Source organism: Peromyscus leucopus, chromosome 4 (genome assembly GCF_004664715.2).
Source record: "Peromyscus leucopus breed LL Stock chromosome 4, UCI_PerLeu_2.1, whole genome shotgun sequence".
Lineage (NCBI taxonomy): Eukaryota > Metazoa > Chordata > Mammalia > Rodentia > Cricetidae > Peromyscus > Peromyscus leucopus.
In genome coordinates this window covers 27,960,202-27,980,226 of record NC_051066.1, presented here as the reverse complement: position 1 = coordinate 27,980,226, position 20,025 = coordinate 27,960,202, and the positions used below count along the sequence as shown (strand labels likewise).

Genomic DNA, 20,025 nt, shown 5'->3' with positions numbered 1-20,025 from the left:
ATATGCAGACAAAACACTCATGCGCATAAATAAATTTTTAAATCAAAAATAATTAAAACAACAACAACAAAAATCTGTCAACGAGTCCATGAAAAGCAAAGATCTACCAAATGTTGGTACCAAAATTTGGCACTGAGTCCTTTAAATCTTCCCAGCGCGGCCCCGCCCCCGTCTTGACCCACCCCACCAGTTTATCCAATGGAACGCCAGCTCACCTTTCTGGAGCCCTGAGAGCATCAGCTACTCGAAGATCGATCGACGGGCCGCATCGATGCGCTCGGAGGCAACTCCTCAGGCCTGGGCGTCAACCGCGGGGCTGTGGGGACGCTGGCAGCCGCCATCTTGGTGGCGGACGGGGTGAGGCCTGGCGCGGAGTCCCTGCGTGACTGGTACGGATGCGAGCCGCGGCTCGCGGTGTCCCGTGCACCCTCCGGGGTGACCGGACCCGTTGTCGGTATCGCCCCTGTCGCCCCACCTCTGCCCCGGGCCTTTCCGCTGGCTCCGGCCGAGCCTGCGCTCGGAGCTCAGACGGTTCCCGGGGACGGTGGCTCCACGGGTTCCCGGGGACGCGGGGCCCGAGTCCCGGCGATGGGGAGGGACACGCGGACACCGCCTGGCCCGAGCCTCCGCCGGGTCCGCGGGGTCTGGCACTAGCCTGTTGTGTTTTGCTCTTTCCCAGGGACTCTTTGCCGAAGGGGAGAATCTGTGTCCGCCCTCTGCACTAGAGATGGCTCATGTAAGTCCCTCTTGGGTCAACCAGGGAGTTGGGGAGCTTGTCAGGAAACGGAGGGACAAATTTACGACGACGTTGGCGCAGTCTTCGCCTTTCTGTGCCAGCCGTGCCGGGGAGCAGAGGGTGTGAGGTTAAGTTTTTATGGTAGGAAAGTAGTTGGACACAAACATTCTATTAAGTTCTCGTGCCTCTGTTTCTCCGATTTCATATTTTATAGACGTATTATTCAGTGCAAGCGTCCTTTCAACAGTAAATTTGAAGTCATTTCAGTAAATACTTAGAATATGTTGTAAGCCCTTCACCAAAGACAAAAACAAACAACAAAAAACACCTTATGGTTAACCTGAAGTTTTGAAGTTACCAGTATAGGAAGTGGCCTTCTAGTTTCTACAAAAGTTCTTATTCACACTCACAGACGTGAGTGTAAGTGCCCAGGTACTAGACACATCCTATCCTACCTTAGTTCATATAAGGTAAAGGGTATAAGAAATATATGAAGATTTTTATTAAAAGTAGCACATGATAGGGGCTGGAAAGAGGCCTAACCTGTTAGAAGCACAGGCCGCTCTTGCAGAGGACCCAGGCACAAGACAGGTCACAACCCTCTGAGACTCCAGTTCTGGAGGATTCAGTGCATTCTTCTGGCCTCATCAGACCCCAGGCACACATATGGTACACATACACACATGCAGGCAAATACTTGTGCACACAAAGTAAAATAAAAAAAAAAATTTTAACTAGCACGTAATAGTTTTTTGAAAGCTTGGAGAAGGTATAGTGAGAGATCTGTGCATAAGAGAAAATGGGAGTTTGTGGTCACCTAATGGAAAAAATATTTACCTTGAGTTTTGGGAGATGAGTGGAACTTAGATCATCAAAGATTTGAATTAGAAAGTCAGGCATTATATACAAAAATCTTCCTTGTGCCTTTTAAATATTAGTGTATCATTTCTGCCTGCCTGAACGTAAGATGTGCAAGGTTCGTATGTAGGAGGTGAAGTTGGATTGGGAGATGGTGGAACATTAGGGAATCTTAAGTGCTGTACTCAGAAATTTAACTCCATTAGAGTTGTAATTTAACCAGGGCCGTAGTAGAAAATTTTAATGTGGCATTCCTGTTATTGCAAAGTGTTTGAAGGTAGAGACAAGACTAAGAGCCAAGTTTTAAGATGAATTTTTTATCAAGCCATAATCTGCCCTAAAGGGGTGTGTTATGAAAGAGCCTATGGAACACTCAAAGGAGCAAAGTTAGTTGAAATAGAATAGAATGCTAATATTTGCACTGACTTTGTTTAAATGAATTCAGTAGGATGAATTTACTGGATGAATTTATTGGAAGATAAAAGTTCTTTGTTGGAATGAAGTTTATATTAAACAAATTTAAATCCTACTGTTCGGATGTCAACCATAAGGATTTTGTGTTGGTTTATATGTGTTGTAATTTCTTGGCAGATGTTAGTAGTGAAATATGCATATACATGTGTCTTTAACAATTTACTTAACATCCAGAGTTATAAAACTGCCCGTAATTTAGCATCCAAACTTGCCACTCTTCTGGATATAGCTACTTTATCCCTTTTTTTCCTGAAAGTTATAAAGTTTTAATAGAATTTCCCAAGTCACATGATTCTCGGTGAAGAGACATCTGCTTCCCTGTGAAGTCAGAAGGTACTACAGCAATAGTCTGTACTCAGATTGCATCAGTCAGCTGCAGATGGCTGTAACTAACTGTAGACCTTTTCTTTCATGTGAGAAATACTCTGTTTGTCTGCGCTCTGAAATATAGACAATCATGACTCAGTATGGTAACTCATTCCTGATGTTCCAGGCCAGGTGATGTCCATATTTTTTTAAATGCAAATAGCCAGCTAGCAAATATTTTAAGCTTTATGGGCCATAGGCTAATGCTGATGTTACAGTGTGAAAGCAGTCTGCGTTACAATAAAACTTCATTTCCCAACAATTAGCTGTATTGGGAAATCATTTGGCAACTTCTACATTGAACTATTCTAACCCAAGTATTCTGCTAAAAGTCTGTCCATGCTCATCTATTTACATATTCATCTATTTTAACTCAGTCTGGGAAGTAAACATAGTATCAGAAAATACACCATAAAGATATGCTAAAATTAAGGAAAGTGAATGAAGAAGAAGTAATAGCATGGGAAGTAATTAGCACAGTCTGCAGCAGTTAAAGAAGAAAAGGACTGGAAAGGAAACATTAGGCTCCAAGGATACTTCTCAAGTCTCTGGTTTAAGGACAGCAGAATCTTACTAGTTGCTCTACACTTGTGGTATTTATTAAATAAGGTGGCATTTATAGATTCACTTTGTGATCTTTATTCGAAAAAACATACACTTTTATCTCAGAGCAACATACTGTTTGTTCAGATGTTTGTGTTGTGGTCTAAGGGGAATCTGAAGAGCAGAGTTTATTTGAGAGTGAGTGATTACAAGAAGCCTGGCAAGACAAGTAGGGTTGTAGGCAACCAGGGCGGGGGGCCGGGATGGAGGAGAGCTGAGGGTCAAGGGTTTTCTAATTTAAAATACGAAAGGGTTGCATAATTTGTTGGATTGTTTTTGGCTCCGAGGATCAACACCAGGTAGCATCAGTCCAAAGGTGAATAGGCAGTTACTGGTTAGACATCCTCTTAGAAATGTTTGATTTGCTTTGTTTCTACAGTGGCCTTTGTGCAAGGTTATGGTTTGGGTGGTCTTTCTGTGACAGTTCATTTATCAGTTAATAGTCTCTTCGAAAACTTCCCTACTTCTTAGCATGCCCTCCTTGTTAGGGCTTGCCACACTTGTCCACTCCCTCCCACTCCCCGCTTTGATTCTGACAACTCTCATAGTGTTTGTTTTTTAATTGTAAGTACACATATTGTTTGTCACATAGTAGATAGTCCACAGAGATAGTAGTGTGTGTTGTTTTTAAAGATACAACCCAATGGGATGAATTAGCTTACTGCATAAGCATGAGAACCTTATTTGAAATCGTACTCACGTAAAAATCCAGGCATGGCTGCACATGCTTGTAACACTAGCACTGTGGGGAAGGCAGAGACAGGAAGATCACTGGGACTTGACCCCACCACCACAGCAGCTCCAGGCTCAGTGAGAGACTGTCTCAAAGACCAGGACTCCTGCCCTCCTCTAACCTTCTGAGTGTATACAAGCCAGGGGAAGATGGGAGTCAAGGGTTTTTTAATTTAAAATATGAGAGGTTGCGTAATTTATATCACACATGCACCATATGTGTGTGCACACACAAAGATGAAACACAATATGAAGATTTGTCAGAATGTATTATTTGTCTCCAAAACTGTTCATTTCTGTTGTTACTAGGTGCTCTGTAACAGGGCCAGACTGGTTTCCTATCTCCCAGGATTCTGTTCCTTAGTGAAAAGAGTTGTCACGCCAAAAGCCTTTTCAACTGCAGGGTCTTCGGGTTCTGATGAGTCTCATGTGGCCACTGCACCCCCAGATATATGTAAGTAAAATACTGCTTTTATCATACTTGTAAAATCTTTTATGTTTTCGCTAATAGTTTTTCTTGGAGTTTTATACATCTTTTTAAACTTTTGTTTGTTCCACTGATAATAAAATACCATTCTACCTAGATATATCAGAAAGTTATACTATTACAAAAAGTAAAATAAAACAATGTTCTTTATAGGAATATATCCCAGGAAACACATTGTAATTGTTATAAGTTAGAAGGAGAGGAGAGAGGGGTAACTGCGATCAGGATGTAAAATAAATGAAAAACTTTAATTAAAAAGAGCATATTTGATATACTTAATCTCCCAAACATCATAGTTTGGCAATATAGTATACTGTGTATTACTTATTCCTAAGTATCACATGACTAAGAACTAAAACTCACTGCCTAACTAAAAGAGAGATTACTGTATAGCCTGTTACTACCCAAAGAAAAATATCAAAATTCAGTATTTAGTGCATCTTGTTTTCTTACTGTCACAAAGCTAAAAAAGACCAAATTGAAAATCCAGTACTGTCTACACTTGGTCCCAGATTTCTAAGTTTTTTTTTTTTTTTTTTTAAGATTTTATTTTTATTTTATTTTTGTGTATATGGCATATGAGTGCAGGTATCCGTAGAGACCATTCGAGAGTGTTCAGTCCCTGGACCTGCAGTTCCAGGCAGCTGTGGGCAGCCCTGGTCGAGTTCTGGGGAACAGTGTGCACTCTCAGGCTGACCATCCCCCCAGTCCTCACACTGATGTCTTCCTGTCCTCTGACATCCAGTCTTCCCTCAGCTGCTTCTGCCCCTCTCTTGATCCCCTAGGCTAGCTTGCTACTTAGGCTTCTTTGCTAATCTCTTCAACGTAGCAAGCACTTTGTGTGTTTAGTATGGATTTGTTGAATAATTTACCTGGAATTGGCAGTGCTTCTTTTAATCTGTTATTTGCATCACTGTCATACTAATCATTCTAAGGTGTTTTAATTATGTTCCTTTCTTGATAAATATTCTTTATTCTCGCAGCAGTTTCCAAATTACGAATCATTGTCCAAGGCTATTTAAAGAGGTTGGGTGGTGGTTAGAAAGGTTTGAGAAATTCTACGTTCCATACTTGAAAGTTTATAATGCCTGCCGAAATACCAAAGGCTTTTAGAAGCTTAACCTAATGTGTCCCAAAGGCATAACACATGGAATCTTGGTTCCTTCAAAAGCTTTACTACAGTGTAAGTTCACCAGGGCATTCAAAGCCCTACAGCTTCCCTGGATTCTGTTTCTGTTGTTTGTAACAGCTAACTTCCCCTTTGTACCACATGAAGACTAACTGGATAGCCCCCTTTATTCCCTTCAGGCTCCCGGACAGTGTGGCCTGATGAAACTATGGGACCATTTGGCCCTCAGGATCAGAGGTTCCAGCTTCCTGGGAATATGGGCTTTGACTGTCACCTCAATGGGACTGCTTCCCAGAAGAAAAGCCTGACCCATAAAACATTGCCTGATGTTCTAGCAGAGCCTCTCTCAACTGAAAGACACGAGTTTGTGATAGCACAGTATGTGAATGAGGTTCAGGTTGGTTGGTATATTGTTGCTCTTATTAATACTGTGTTACTTTTCAATTACTGAGTACATTTTATTGAAAGGGTGAAAAAAGAAAAGTCAATATATACAAAAGCAGCATAAGCAGGCTTAAAAAAATATACTAGCACCATCCAATTTACATGTTTAAATTGTAATCTCTATTAAATAGTTCTTCAAAAATACTTTTTTTTGTTTGTTTGTTTTGGTTTTTTTTTTTTTTCGAGACAGGGTTTCTCTGTGTAGCTTTGTGCCTTTCCTGGAACTCACTTGGTAGCCCAGGCTGGCCTCGAACTCACAGAGATCCGCCTGGCTCTGCCTCCCGAGTGCTGGGATTAAAGGCGTGCGCCACCACCGCCCAGCCAAAAATACATTTTTGGTAGCTACTTATTCTAAATATGACTCAAATTATTTTTCTGTATTGCTAAAGATTAAGGTTTCTTGTTTTTAATTCTAAAAATACTATTATAGGCAGCCATGATGTGATGTGGTACCTGTAATCCCAATACTTGACCAGTAAAAGGAGGAAGAGCTCTAGGTTCAGGGCCAGCCTGACCTACATGAGTTCCAGGCCACCTGGGGCAGTTATAATTTGTTGATAGACTTAGTTCCCACTCACTTTATATTTCTCTAGCCCTTTAATAGCTTAAGAAATTTTTGAGATTTCTGAAGTTGTTCAGATGCAGTCAACTAGAAGGAAAGCAGTATAAATGTTAAATTTGTGGAGGGGAGAGAAGAAAAAACAGTTTCTAAGGTATTAGGAGAGGGTTTTGTGATTTTTTTTCTTTTTCATGTGTGCTTATATGATGGGCTTGTGTGTATATGTGTGTACACATGTCCAAATGTATGTGCAGATGTGTTTGCACAAGAGTGGAGACCAAAGTGCATAGACGGATGTCTTCCTTTGTTTCTCCTCCACCTTGTTTTGTGAAGCAGGGTCTGTCACTGGATCAGAGCTTCTTATTTTGGCAAGGCTGGCCAGCAAGGCCCTCAACACTAGGATACAGATGTGTGTGCCTCTGTGCCTAGCTTTTTAGGTGGGTGCTGGCAGTCCAAACTCAGATCTCCATGCTTACACGAGGATACCTCCTGAGCCCCCGTGTTACAGTTGTTTAAACTGGAGTTACACCATTATTCTTAGACATAGAAGACTACATACATCTCAGAGTTTGAGTCATACTCCTAAGATGTGGCATTGCTATATAGGAGTTGGAGGTTTTTTGCTTGGCTGGGTTTCTGTGGTAGTGATGACTTTTTGTTTGCTTTTAAAGATTTATTTTTTAATTATGTGGTATATGTGTCTGTGTGTGGGTACGTACACACGAGTGCGGGTGTCCATGAAGGCAAGAGGCATCAGATCCGTTAGAGCTGGAGTTCAAGGTGTTGGGTGGGAGCTTCCTGAAGTGGATGTTAGAACTGAACTCAGATCATCTGCAAGAGCAATCATGCTCTTAACCATTGAGCCATCTTGGCAGCCCCTGTTGTTACAGACACCAGTCTCTCCAAGTATGAGTTGTATCGGATGACACGTCATTGACTTCCTGAATCTTTTTATATTAGATGATTTTTGCTCATTCTTCTCATTTCCTTGTTCTTCCTCTCCATACAAATACTTGATCTTTCCCACAAATTCTGTTGTTCATCTTCTCGTTTAAGTTCCTCTTTAGTCACTAGCACATTAGCTTTAAGTCTCTGTAATTCCTAACTCGGTATCATTTCTGACATTTGCCCACTGGGTGTCTTTATTTGTATATCTAGTAGGTCCCAGATTTTGTGTTTAATACTGAAGAGGTTCTTTGATCCCCTCAAAGATTGTCCTTATTGCTGTCTAATCAGTCAAATGAATAGGATAGCTATCGTTTCCGTCTTCAGATAAAAATCATAGGACTATCCTTGCCTGCCTTCACTAGCATGTTCCCACAAATAATTTCAAAATCACCTTTCTCTAATCTGTGAATTTGTTCCTAAGTTATTGTTGTCCTTTCAGCTCTGTCAGGCTTCAAGAACTGTTTCTTTTACCTGCATTTTTAGGGACATTCTATTGTAGCATAATGGACTAGGGAAGAGAATACGTCCGTCTGGGTTCAGGGGTTGACGGGAGCACTTAGCTTGTGACTTTGAGGATGTCACTTAACCTTTCTGAGCCTTTGTTTCCTTGTATGAAAAGTGAAAGGAATAACAACAGTAATGGAATTGCATGCTTTTGCAGGCTTCCTGCACTTGGTGCATCGTTTTCCTGTGAATTCCTAACCTGTGTTCTGCCTGTAAACACCCACATCTATTACTACTGTTTCAGCTTTTTCTGATCCCTCCTAGCGAAATGGTTCACTCCCAAACTCTATCCCCCAAAGCTTTCTTCTCATTCTGTAGCAATTTCATGTTGAATTACAGTTTTTATAAATGCTGCTTTTCTTCTGCTAGATCTGATCTATTTGAGTGTAAAAGCTGGATTTTTAAAAATACTTTATTTTTTTATACTGTATACTCCTCTCAAAGGGCCTAATATATTGAAGCTGTGGCTAAATTTTAGCACTTTGAGAATTTATACTCATTTTAGTAAGCATTACCTTACTTTCCATTAGAATCATGTTTTAAAATTTTCTAACTTAAATTCTTTTTGTTTGTTTGGGTTTTTTGGTTTGTTTGTTTTTCTGAGACAGGGTTTCTCTGTGTATCTTTGGAGCCTGTCCTGGAACTAGCTCTGTAGACCAGGCTGGCCTTGAACTCACAGAGATCCGCCTGCCTCTGCCTCTGCCTCTGCCTCCCGAGTGCTGGGATTAAAGGCATGCGCCACCACCGCCCAGCTCTAACTTAAATTCTTAACAAATATGGCTTGATATTTGAACTCAAGTTTTTCCTTCCATCCTTGTTGTTCCCACAGAGTAGTGATGCTCCTGTTGAACAAGATATTAACAGTGCAGAAACTTACTTTGAAAGTGCCCGAGTTGAGTGTGTAATCCAAACATGTCCAGAACTGCTGCAAAGAGGTATCATACTTTCTACATTGAAACACAAAATGTGTATTAGATAATGTTATTAATGTCTGTATATGCTTAATGATGGACTTGTAGTACTTGTCAGGCTCTGTGTGTTGATATTTATTATGTCTGCTTGGAAAGGATTACTTGTCTTCTGACATTGGAACTCGTTTCAGTTACATGGGAATAGTAGGACTTATAGTAACTTTCCCTTAAGTGTCGTATTTCTACTCTTGTGTAACTGTTGTAACTATTTTTTTATAAGTTTATATATGATATGCAAAGAAGAATGTTCGAGGATTTTATGCAGTGAATTTGGATTATATTCATTTCCATTCCTCTCCCTTCTGGAGGATCTCACCACTACCTCCCTGAACTGTTCCCACCTCACCCAACTCCGTATCTTTCTCTTTTTAAAAATTAACTATGGAGTCCATTTGGTGCTGCCCATTTACATCTGGGTAGGGACTGCTCACAAGAGCCTCTTCAACCTACTAGGAGCCGCACAGTTAAAGAAAACTGATTCTCCTTCCCCCAGCGGCCATCAGCTGTACCATAGCTCCTCAGTTAGGGTTGGGAAATTGCGAGCCTCTCTCTGCTGCTTGCTAGAATGTTAACTCTTCATCATGTGCAGGGCTTCTGCAGAGCTGCTGGGAGTTCCTGACTGCACAAGGTCCTGTCATGTCCGGAAGACACTGTTTCACTCCAGGCCTCCCTGAGTTCTGAGAGCTGGTGTGATACGGATGTCACTTCTCCTCTGCACTTTGGCCAGCTGTCATTAAACTCTTAGTGACAAATGTATTTGAAAATCATATTAATAGTAAAACAGTGTATTTGTAGCTTAACCTTCAGAGTTGTTGGCATTGCTATTTCAGCTCATCCAACAAAACTGCATTCATTTAAGGCTTCAGAGGTAGTGTACACTCGTAAAACTGCCTTAGCACAGTAATTTAACTGAATTAAACTGCCCGAGTAAGTTATCTTTATGAACTAAAGCTCTTTGTGTAAACTAAGTGTTTTCTTCTTGGGGTTTATATTCTTATTTTTAGATTTTGAGTCACTTTTTCCAGAAGTGGCTAATAACAAACTGATGGTTCTGACTGTAACACAGAAAACTGAAAATGACATGACTGTGTGGAGTGAAGAGGTAGAACTTGAAAGAGAGATGCTCTTGGAGAAGGTAAGTCTTCCAGTTTCCTAATAACTTAATGCTGTCTTCTTTAAATGCCACTACAGCAGTTACGGCAACACATTATTATGAAAACCCCTCTTACATTCTAAGAGACTGGACTGTGGTGGACTTCACAGCTGAGTTAATAATAAACATTGAGGTTACGTTAGACTGACTGCTATTCTACTGGTTTTTTTAGCCTGCCTTTAACAGAACAATGTAACACCAATCTTACTTGCCTTGGGTTTCCCAAGTAATCAGCTTTTACAACTTAAACTGTTGCATAGCTGTAATCTTATGTTGTGTACTGTTTGATGCCCATGACCCAGAATGATGAATGTGTGTATGTTTGTGTTGTGGTAACCATTTGTGGAAAGCAGCCAACAGGTTAGAAGCAACCTAATAAAATAAATATCAGCCATAAATGATGGAAACAGCAATGGATATTATTAAGTAAATGTTTGCTTTTCTGAGTGCTTCTGGGGCAGTTGGAGTCAGTAAAACTGGGTTAAAGATTTCTGTAAAGTATCCCTAGTTCTTCCCTATGTGATGCTTTTCTGTGCTGTTACGTAAGTACAGAGCAAACACTTTTGTGATGGACACAGACAAGACAAGACAACGTTCAGTTCAGGCAGGCACAGATTCAGACTTATTGAGCAGATAGATTATTGATAAGCCAGAAACCGTAAGCTGCAGGGAAGACAAGTAGGGAATTCAAATCCCAACAGGAAGTCTAATTTATTTTCCTTAACTCAACACCAATTCATATTAGTGACTCTTGAGTTATCACTAATGCATTTAAACAGTACAACTACCGCCATAAATTGTCTTTTCTGCCCTGTATTTGTTCTGTGAAATCTTTCAAGCACTGAAGGAATGGCACCATTTTTTCAAGGAGAAAAGGCTACTTTCGGGGACTGCAGGATGGCTCAGCAGTCAAGAGCACTTGCTGTTCTTCCAGAGGACCTGGGTTCGAGTCCTAGCACACACTTGGTGACTCACAGCTATTTGTAATTGTAGTTCCAGGGAATCCATTCCTCTCTTATGGTTTCTGTGAGCACCCAGAATGCATATGGTCCACAGACATACACACAGGCAAAATAGCCATACACATGAAATAAGTAAATAGATTTTTTGTTGGTGGTGGTGGTTCTTTTTTCTTTTTTTTTTTCCTTTGGTTTTTTGAGACTAGATTTCTCTATGAAACAGTCGTGGCTGTCCTGGAACTGACTCTATAGACCAGGCTGGCCTCAAATTCACAAAGATCCACCTGCCTCTGCCTCCTGAGTGCTGGGATTAAAAGGCGTGCGCCACCACTGCCCATCATAAATATGTTTTTTAAGTGCTACTTTTCTTAGTATTCTTGAAAATTTTAGTTCAATTTATTCCTTTTCAGGATTTTTCTAAATTTCTAATTTTTCTGAAATATGCTACTCTGTCCTCTCGTATTTCCCCTACACCCTCTATAGCATAAAAAGTAAATAATGAAAATCAGCTCAATCATCTCTAAGAGATAAAGAGCAATACTGAACAGTGTGACAAGATACAATACAGTATGCATCTCATCTTTTTCCTGCTTTTTTGTTTTGTTTTTGAGAAAGGGTTTCTCTGAATAGCTTTGGAGCCTTTCCTGGAACTCACTCTGTAACCCAGAATGGCCTCAAACTCAGAGATCTGCCTGGCTCTGCCTCCCCAGTGCTGGGATTAAAGACATGCTCTACCACTGCCCAGCTAAAGATAGGTTTTGACACTTCTCTGTACCAGTATATGTAGATATATTTTATTTCTTAATAACATCTGCATTATATTATGAATAAACTAAAAATTTTAAGTTATTTTAAATTTTTTTTTGTGATTTATAAATTGAAAACCCAACTTTGCTATACTGGCACACAGCTGTGAAAATCATTGTTACATATATTTATGAACACTAATCTCCATAAACTCCTAGACAGAAGGTGGCTGAATTACTATCATTTTAAATTTTGATGCATGCTGATGATATGCCTGCCCAGAAATTATCTTAATACATATGCTGTGACCCTAGCTTACCTTATACCATAGCATTCTGTTTTTCAATCAGATAAAAATTTCAGATAATTATATATATATAATATTTTATTATATATATATATATAATAATTTAAAACTGTTTAGTAATTACCTTAAAATTGATATTGGAATATATAAATTTGTCTATAGGACAAGAAAATATTCTTCCCTATGATAGATTAAGAATGTCTCATTTGAGTGCCTTAGGTCTCTAGTTGAAAAATCCCCTTACTGATTTCCATGTAAGACAATGTTAAACATTTTACTACTTTTTGGAGTTAGCCAGATGGTTTTATTTGTGATAATATAGTTTACATATTCAGCAGTATTTTATAGTAATAATGTGTTGCCTAAATGTACCACATAGAGCTTTCTGATACGTGCCATAGTGTTTTAACAGATGTGAGCATATTTGTTATATACTAATTAAAATGGAATTAAATAGAGACATGTGATATTCAGGCTGAGTGTGATGGCCTATGCCTTTGATCCCAGCACTCAGGAGGCAGAGGCATGTGGCTTCCTGGGAGTTTGAGGCCAGCCTGGTCTACATAGTGAATTTCAGGCCTTATCTAAAAAGCAAGTATACTTTCAGATTTAAGAGAACTTAAGTAGACAGTATCATCTTATTTACATGTTAAAGGCTTAATTAGGTGTATAGCTCTCATCACTTAGTGAGCGGCTCCAGAGCTCATTCTTACACATCACATTAGTAGTGCTGGTTGCTGATCATCTCAAGTGCTGGGAAAACATAATGGAATTCAGCTACTATCACAAAAGCTACTACTTAGAAAAGTCAAGCACTTCTCCAAAGGTCAAGCCATGGCTTAAGAAGTCTTGGTGATATTTTAGCTTTTATATATATTAATTAGCTGGTTCCTAAAATGATTTTCTTGTGTGCTTCCAAGAACTCCTAACAGTATATTTATCTAAAATGCCTATCAAGCATCCAAGGCCTTATGAAACAACACCTGTCTCCTAGATCAGGCGGATAGCTTTATTTATTGTGCAATTTAGGGTGAGACCCTCCTTTCTTATACAACCTTATTAATAGACCCCTAACCTAACCACTTCTAGGAATGTGGACTGAGCACATAGATCCCCCTTTTCATATACTAACCGGTCATTAGCACTCAGTTGACCTCCTCTTTTACCTCTCCCATTTTGGATTGTAAAAAGAAAGCCTGGTGGTCACTGCCCGAGGAAAATTCTTACCTGCCTTTATGACCCCATAGAATTCAAGCCTGGTGACCTTGCTCAACCGGGGCTTTGCTATTGATTGGGTTTATAACTGGATTGCAGAGAGAGACTTAGGAAGAACGTGGGGAATTTAGAGACAGAAGGGAGAGGGATAAGGAGGATTTTGACCAGAGAGAATGTGTGGACAAAATGGAAGTTGAGGAAGAGTCAGATGGGGAAGTACTATCTGGGTAAGAATGAGATAAGAAGACCTAGATGAGGCAGAATTAAGACAAGAGAATTAAGATAGAACTTAGAGGGAGCAGTAGATAAATAAAGAGAGAAACCAGGCAAGAAAGGAGCTAGGCACGAGAACAGAACTGAAGCTGTGTATAAAGGATGTTATCCCAGAGAAATTAAAGCAAGTGGACTATAGAGCTCGGTGTGGTGTGCTGAGATTCTATTTTCCCGAAAATAGTCCTCACCGTTAGTAGTTCTCTCTCCTGAGCCCCTGGGTTGGTCCTTCTAATATTATACAAGACTCAAGATTTTTCCCTGATTTGATACCGGGTTCAATATAGTTCTTTCAGTTTCCTCTGACAAGTGTGGGCTTTGGCATGCAGCTGTGTTGACAATTGTAGCTTACTCTCCATATCCTATTCTGATTTTTTTCCAGCAGATGCCACTGTCTGCCTTAGGAGAAATTTGCTGGTGCTTGTAATAGTATAATATTCTTTTAGTTAACCTTTGTACATGCTTTATTGCATTATTTTGTTTTGTTCTTTTTAGTTTTTAAGTATGACTTTTTTCATTAAGTTGGAATATGATCTAATGACTATTGTTTTTAAGATTAACAAAGATTATGAAATATATCAACAAATGTTACTGTTGGGTGTGGGTGATAATCTACAGACTACAGCATTATTTATTATATGTCACCAGTGTACAGGTAGGTATGGAGAAGAAGATTAGCTTAGGTGCTATGCCTCCGTAGAAATCACTAAACTTCCTTTCCCTCTCCCCCCCCCCCACAGGGTTTCTCTGTGTAGTTTTGGTGCCTATCCTGGATCTCGATCTCGCTCTGTAGACCAGGCTGGCCTCGAACTCACAAAGATCCACTTGGCTCTGTCTCCCAAGTGCTGGGATTAAAGGCCTGTGCCACCACCACCCGGCTAAACTTCATTTTAAAAAGTGAAATGTAGTTCTGAAAAAAATAAGAAGTTGTGGCAAGTGAAATGTATAGTTTATTTGAGCAAAGTGACTTCCAAGTGGCATATCCCTCAGAGAAGTGAAGTTCAGAGACTACAAATGTGCACAGGCAGCATTTGTAGACCCAAGTAGACATGAAGTCCAGAAACAGTGTTGGCTGTAGCTCGGAGTTTGCCTAACTGAGCATGGTGTGAACATTGGCAACCTGTGAGTGAGCAGTACTCAGCTTGGTGTTGTAAAACATACTCCTTGGTTAGGCTGGGCCTATGCTCTAAGGTCACAGTGTGTTGTATTGAGAGTCAAAAAGGGAAAGCCGCTTCAGGCCCAGTTTCAGTTTCCTTATCTAACTGTCTCTCTTGGTCTCTAGTCCAGATCAAGGGCTCTTGAAAGCTGAACAGAGGCTTTGGCCGTAGAGATAGAGGGGCTGAAGAAAGTAGAAGAACAAGGAGTAAACTGCTTCTTTCCTTCTAGGGTTAGAACAGGGAGGACTTAATTTTCATGCTGGCTCAGGTCCACTAGGCCCCTTCTGATTGCTTGCCGTCAGTCTGCTGAACTGGCCTGTTTAGACTCAGTCTGATTACTAATTCAGTCAGTGACAGCAGCATGAATAATTGCATTCTGGTGTGATCTGGTCTACCTCATTAGTACCAACATCGTGGTAGCTCCTATATACTTTAACAAGTCTCAGACACAGTCATCTTCTTTATCCACTGATGATAAGAGCAGGACCTTAACTTTGATTACAGTGTATTTATATGCCTATGATAGAGCTTAGTGTATGTGAGCAGCACTTTTGAAGATTAATAGGAATTACTGATACTACAGAATAACAGTAACTGTCAACAAAGTTTAGTGAATATGGTCTCTTTCACAATCATTTTATACTTGGCTGTTTGTTTAAAGGAAGGTTTTCTTTGGTGTGTGCTGCTTGCAATCATCATTGTCATTGCACAGTGGGGTTATTCTTAAGGACATGAAGGGCTAGTCTGCACCGTTTCTGGGCTACTTCCACAGTTGATTTGATCATCAAGACGGGTCTAACAGGGGAGTAGCATTCGGTCTGGATGCACTCAACCAAAAAATAGTCCACATCCCAGGCTGGCTGGCTAGATGCTGTGAGATTTTATCACATTCATCAGAATTGCTTGTCATTTAAAACTTACAAATTATTTCATTACTTCGAGAATTTTCAGATTAGTATATATTTTGAGGGCAGTTGACCAAAACCATAAAAAATAAATCCACAGATGGGGAACTTGTGTATTATAGGCATCTTGGGCAATCCACCTCAGCTATAAGCTCTGAGTTACACTGTTAAAACAACCATAGACATTAAGTAAATAAATGGATGTGGCTGTATCAGTGAGCTAGATTTACTCTAGGACTATACTTTGTTTGGTGCAGAATATATTCTGCATTTCTAAATCCTGGACATTAGAGCCAGTGTTAGCTGAATGCCAGAAGTGTTGTGTCTCTCCACTCTTGGACCAGAAACCCGTGTGACCCCTGCATATTACAAGTTTCACAGTTTGAGAATTTGCTAGGCCTGTTAGAATCTTTCCCCTTTCTTACTCAGCTCAGCATTTTTCTGAGCAACCAGGGTGAATTGCTGCATAGGTTACTCAGATCCTGGTTTATGTCTGCCTCTTTGCAGCACTCTGCCAGACAAATTCCAAGGGTTTCAGTGATCCAGAATTCTTAGTTTGCCTTAGTTTGCCTCCTCGACTCGGTGACACCATCCCTTTGCTTGGAATCTACTCTGTCCTAATTTACTTTTTGTTTCTGCACTTAACACCAAAATCAACATGGGGAGACAAGAGTTTATCTGGATAACATGTCCTTATCACAGATGATCCTTGAGGGAAGTCCAGGCAGGAACTCAAAGCAGGAACCTGGAGGCAGGAACTGGAGCAGAAGCAATGAAGAAACACTGCTCACTGGCTTGCTTCCAAGTCTTGTTCAGCCTGCTTTCTTACACCCAAGACCAACTGTTTAGGGATGGCACCACTCATAATGGGCTGGATCCTCCCATATTATCATTAATCAAGAAAATGCCCCACAAGCTTGCCTACAGACTAATTTGATGGAGGCATTGTCTTAGTTGAGAATTCCTTTTCCCAGAAGACCCTAGCTTGTGTCAAGTTGACCAAAACAAAAACCCATCACCTACTTCCTGCCTTTAAATAAAAGGTCTCTAAAGATAAAGATAAACATTTGCTCCCATTTTCTTAGACTATGACTTTTTCAAGCATAAAAATAGTTGCCTTGAATATTCTGATCACTTTTATAGCTTTCAACAGGATATTGAGTTTGGTTTTTATCTCTTTACTATGACTAGAATTAAAGCTGTGCCCTTGGTTTTTAGGCATCCATTGTGCTTTTTTTTTGTCAGCAGTATAGTCTAGACTTAAACTTGCTACTGTATTTTCAGTACTTACAGTTCTGATCGGCAAATAAACCATAGAAATTAAGATACTAAGACCAAAATCCTGATCTGTACATGGTATTTAGCAATTATAGACATCATCTATAAAAGGCACATAAGTGTTTAGTGAAAAATGGGTATGCTGTTTATTCCTTTGCTTCACCTACCTGTGTATTCAGATTTTGTTGTTTTGTTTTACCCCAATTTATGTTAGAGCCTTGGGCAACCTAAACAATAAAATGACATTTTATTTTAAGGAACATAAAGAGATGCAGCACTGATTTTACCTTTTCCTTTGCAGTTCATTAATGGTGCTAAGGAAATTTGCTATGCTCTTCGGGCTGAAGGATACTGGGCTGACTTCATTGACCCATCATCTGGGTTGGCAGTGAGTAAATACTTCTTAAAAACCAGTTTCTATGAAGTAGACATGGTTTTTATCATAAAATTATAACTGGCCTATTGGCAAAAAAAGCAAAAAAAAAAACACCAAGCATCCATTTAGACTTCTTTACAACTCAATATGTTATCCAAAGAAGTAGAATTACTGTAAGTCCCTTGATTTCACAAATTTAGGAGAACTTAATGGCATTGTTTTTGTTAATAATAATGAAACAGATATGTATGGTTACTATTTGTAAACTAAAACTTAGAAATTACTGTGGTCTAGTCTAGTTTCTTAAAAGACCAAAGTATTTTGAAGTTAAGAAAATATAAACTATTAAAAAAAAATGGAAAGCCGGGTGGTGGTGGTGGTGGTGGTGGTGGTGGTGGTGGTGGTGTGGCGGCGGCGCACGCCTTTAATCCCAGCACTCAGGAGGCAGAGGCAGGCGGATCTCTGTGAGTTCGAGGCCAGCCTGGTCTCCAGAGCGAGTTCCAGGAAAGGCGCAAAGCTACACAGAGAAACCCTGTGTCGGGAAAAAAAAAAAAATGTAGAAGTAACTTTTTAGAAGCTTTTATATAGTCATGGTCACATACTTCAGTTGCAAGAAGTAATAAAATCATTTTTTTTAAGATTTATTTATTTATTATATATAGTGTTCTGTCTGCATGTTTGCCTGCACCCCAGAAGAAGGTATCAGATCTCACACATGGTTATGAGCCTCCATGTAGTTGCTGGGAATTGAACTCAAGGTCTCTGGAAGAGCATTCAATGCTCTTAACCTCTGAGCCATCGCTCCAGCCCCATAAAATCGTTTTGTAATTTTAAGATAGAAATACATACTTGTTACTTTTCAGAGTCAAGTATGGTGCATAGGGACTAGAAGACCTCTGGCTTTTAGTCTCCTTTTGTAACAGTGATGGAGATGATTCATAATGATTCTCTTATGTTTTATTCATCTTTAAAGTTTGTGCAATGGTACATATTCAGTTCCAGGTAACTTGAAATTTACATGCTAATTCATTTCCCATTTCTAGCATGCACAAGAACTGGGAAGGGTTAGAATTTTAGTTTAGGCATTGCATGTGATTTTTTTTGGGATTTTTGAGACAGGATTTCTCTGTGTAGTTTGGTACCTGTCCTGGATCTCGGTCTGTAGACCAGGCTGGCCTCGAACTCACAGAGATCCGTCTAGCTCTGCCTCACGAGTGCTAGGATTAAAGGCATGTGCCACCACCACCTGGTATGCGTGTGACCTTTTTTGTATTAAAAATATATTGAAACACATAGGCACTTGAATTTATATAAATATTCCTACAATGTCTTTCTTCCTAATGAAAATATTAATACTTCATTTCTTACTTCCTGTAGTTTTTTGGACCCTATACGAACAACACACTTTTTGAAACAGATGAACGCTACCGACATTTAGGATTCTCTGTTGATGACCTTGGCTGCTGTAAAGTGATCCGTCATAGTCTCTGGGGTACTCATGTGTTTGTAGGAAGTATCTTCACTAATGCAGCAGCAGACAGCCATATCATTCGGAAGCTCAGTGGAAACTAACAGTGCACTGTGATAATTGCAACTCTGTCTGTAATGGAATTCTCTGTATAAACATTGCAGAGGAACTCAGCCTCTTTGGGATTCTGGTTTCTAGTTATTTATTTCATCATTTATGGGTTTACATTGGCAGGCAACTTAGATTTCAATATTGCAAATGCTAGCTCATATTCTGGAGTACATGTTGAACACACCCACATTCTGTAGAATGTGGTCATCAACATGTAACCAGGGTATGTATGGTCTCTTGTTAATTCTCCCCTTTATTGGGAAAACCTTAGTTTAATTATTTTTTCCAAAAATAAATCATACATTTGGCTACGATAGTTTGTGTTTTCTTTCTTGCAATAGTTTAACAATGCAACTGTTTAACAGGTTAAAGAATCTACAACATTAAATTTTAAGTTGTTTTTAGTAATAATATTGATAATTCTAGATTCTCTGCAGATTTACTCTTCTAATTTATTTTTCTTAACTGCTAATCAAACTGACCCTAGTTTGAGTGCTATTTTGAATCAATGTCAGCAGGAAAAAATAGTGAAAGTAATACATCTTTTATGTATAAAAGCATATCAGTTTCATTCTTACACTAAAAAACATTTCTTAACTATGTAGTTAAGACAGTTAAATATAATTTATTTTCGGATGAATTGATGCCTCAGCTCCAAATCACATCGCTAACTCCATCACTCCAAGGTGCCTCATTTTCTAGTATTCAGCAGAGCTTGTTACACTCTTACTAACTTTAAATGAATTGTCTTTCTTTGCTGAGGTTTCCGCCAGTCTATGACTTGTTGATAGCAGTTGGAAGTGGTTGGTGATTAGGTACTGGAATATAGGAAAATACCTCAGGTAGCCATTTCATTATGTTTACTTACACAAGACTACAAGAACATGTACAATATTATCCAACTAAACACAGCACAGGCACATAGCTGTGATTCTTTTATTTACACGGTGTCTGTTACTCTCAGTAGTTATCAAGAGGTCTGTTAAGCACCAGCAGAGCTGCAGAACTGAAGTTGGAGAACTTTAGGGCTGACTGATGCTAGTGCTACATTTATAAAGAAACAGGAACTGTTCTCGGCGTGCCTTCAAGCTCTTCAAGTTTACTGAAATGTGTATCTTACAAGATTTGATTAATACATGTCTAAAAATTCAACTTTGGCATGCTGCACTTAATACAGAGGTTCTCTTGCTTCAAGTTTAAAGCTTCTTTGTCTTCCTTGGACTTCCCATTACTTGTAACACCAATTGAATTCTTGTAGTTGAACAAAA

The 20,025-nt window shown here is 39.5% G+C and overlaps 1 protein-coding gene across 1 annotated transcript; it reads left to right on the top strand.

Annotated features, from left to right (window-relative positions):
* Positions 1-235: 235 nt before the first annotated feature.
* On the top strand, positions 236-19,073 carry Mmadhc (metabolism of cobalamin associated D). The gene is made up of 8 exons (XM_037204758.1): positions 236-389; positions 680-736; positions 4,079-4,223; positions 5,565-5,782; positions 8,670-8,775; positions 9,816-9,946; positions 17,104-17,190; positions 18,556-19,073. Exons 2-8 carry the CDS (start codon positions 728-730, stop codon positions 18,748-18,750), a joined length of 891 nt encoding a protein of 296 aa, XP_037060653.1. The 5' UTR covers positions 236-389; positions 680-727; the 3' UTR covers positions 18,751-19,073.
* Positions 19,074-20,025: the final 952 nt, after the last annotated feature.

Excerpts from the sequence above, each read along its gene's own strand:
- Mmadhc (XM_037204758.1), top strand. Across the intron at positions 4,224-5,564 it reads CACTGCACCCCCAGATATAT|GCTCCCGGACAGTGTGGCCT; the intron begins GTAAGTAAAATA and ends TATTCCCTTCAG. Across the intron at positions 17,191-18,555 it reads ACCCATCATCTGGGTTGGCA|TTTTTTGGACCCTATACGAA; the intron begins GTGAGTAAATAC and ends TACTTCCTGTAG.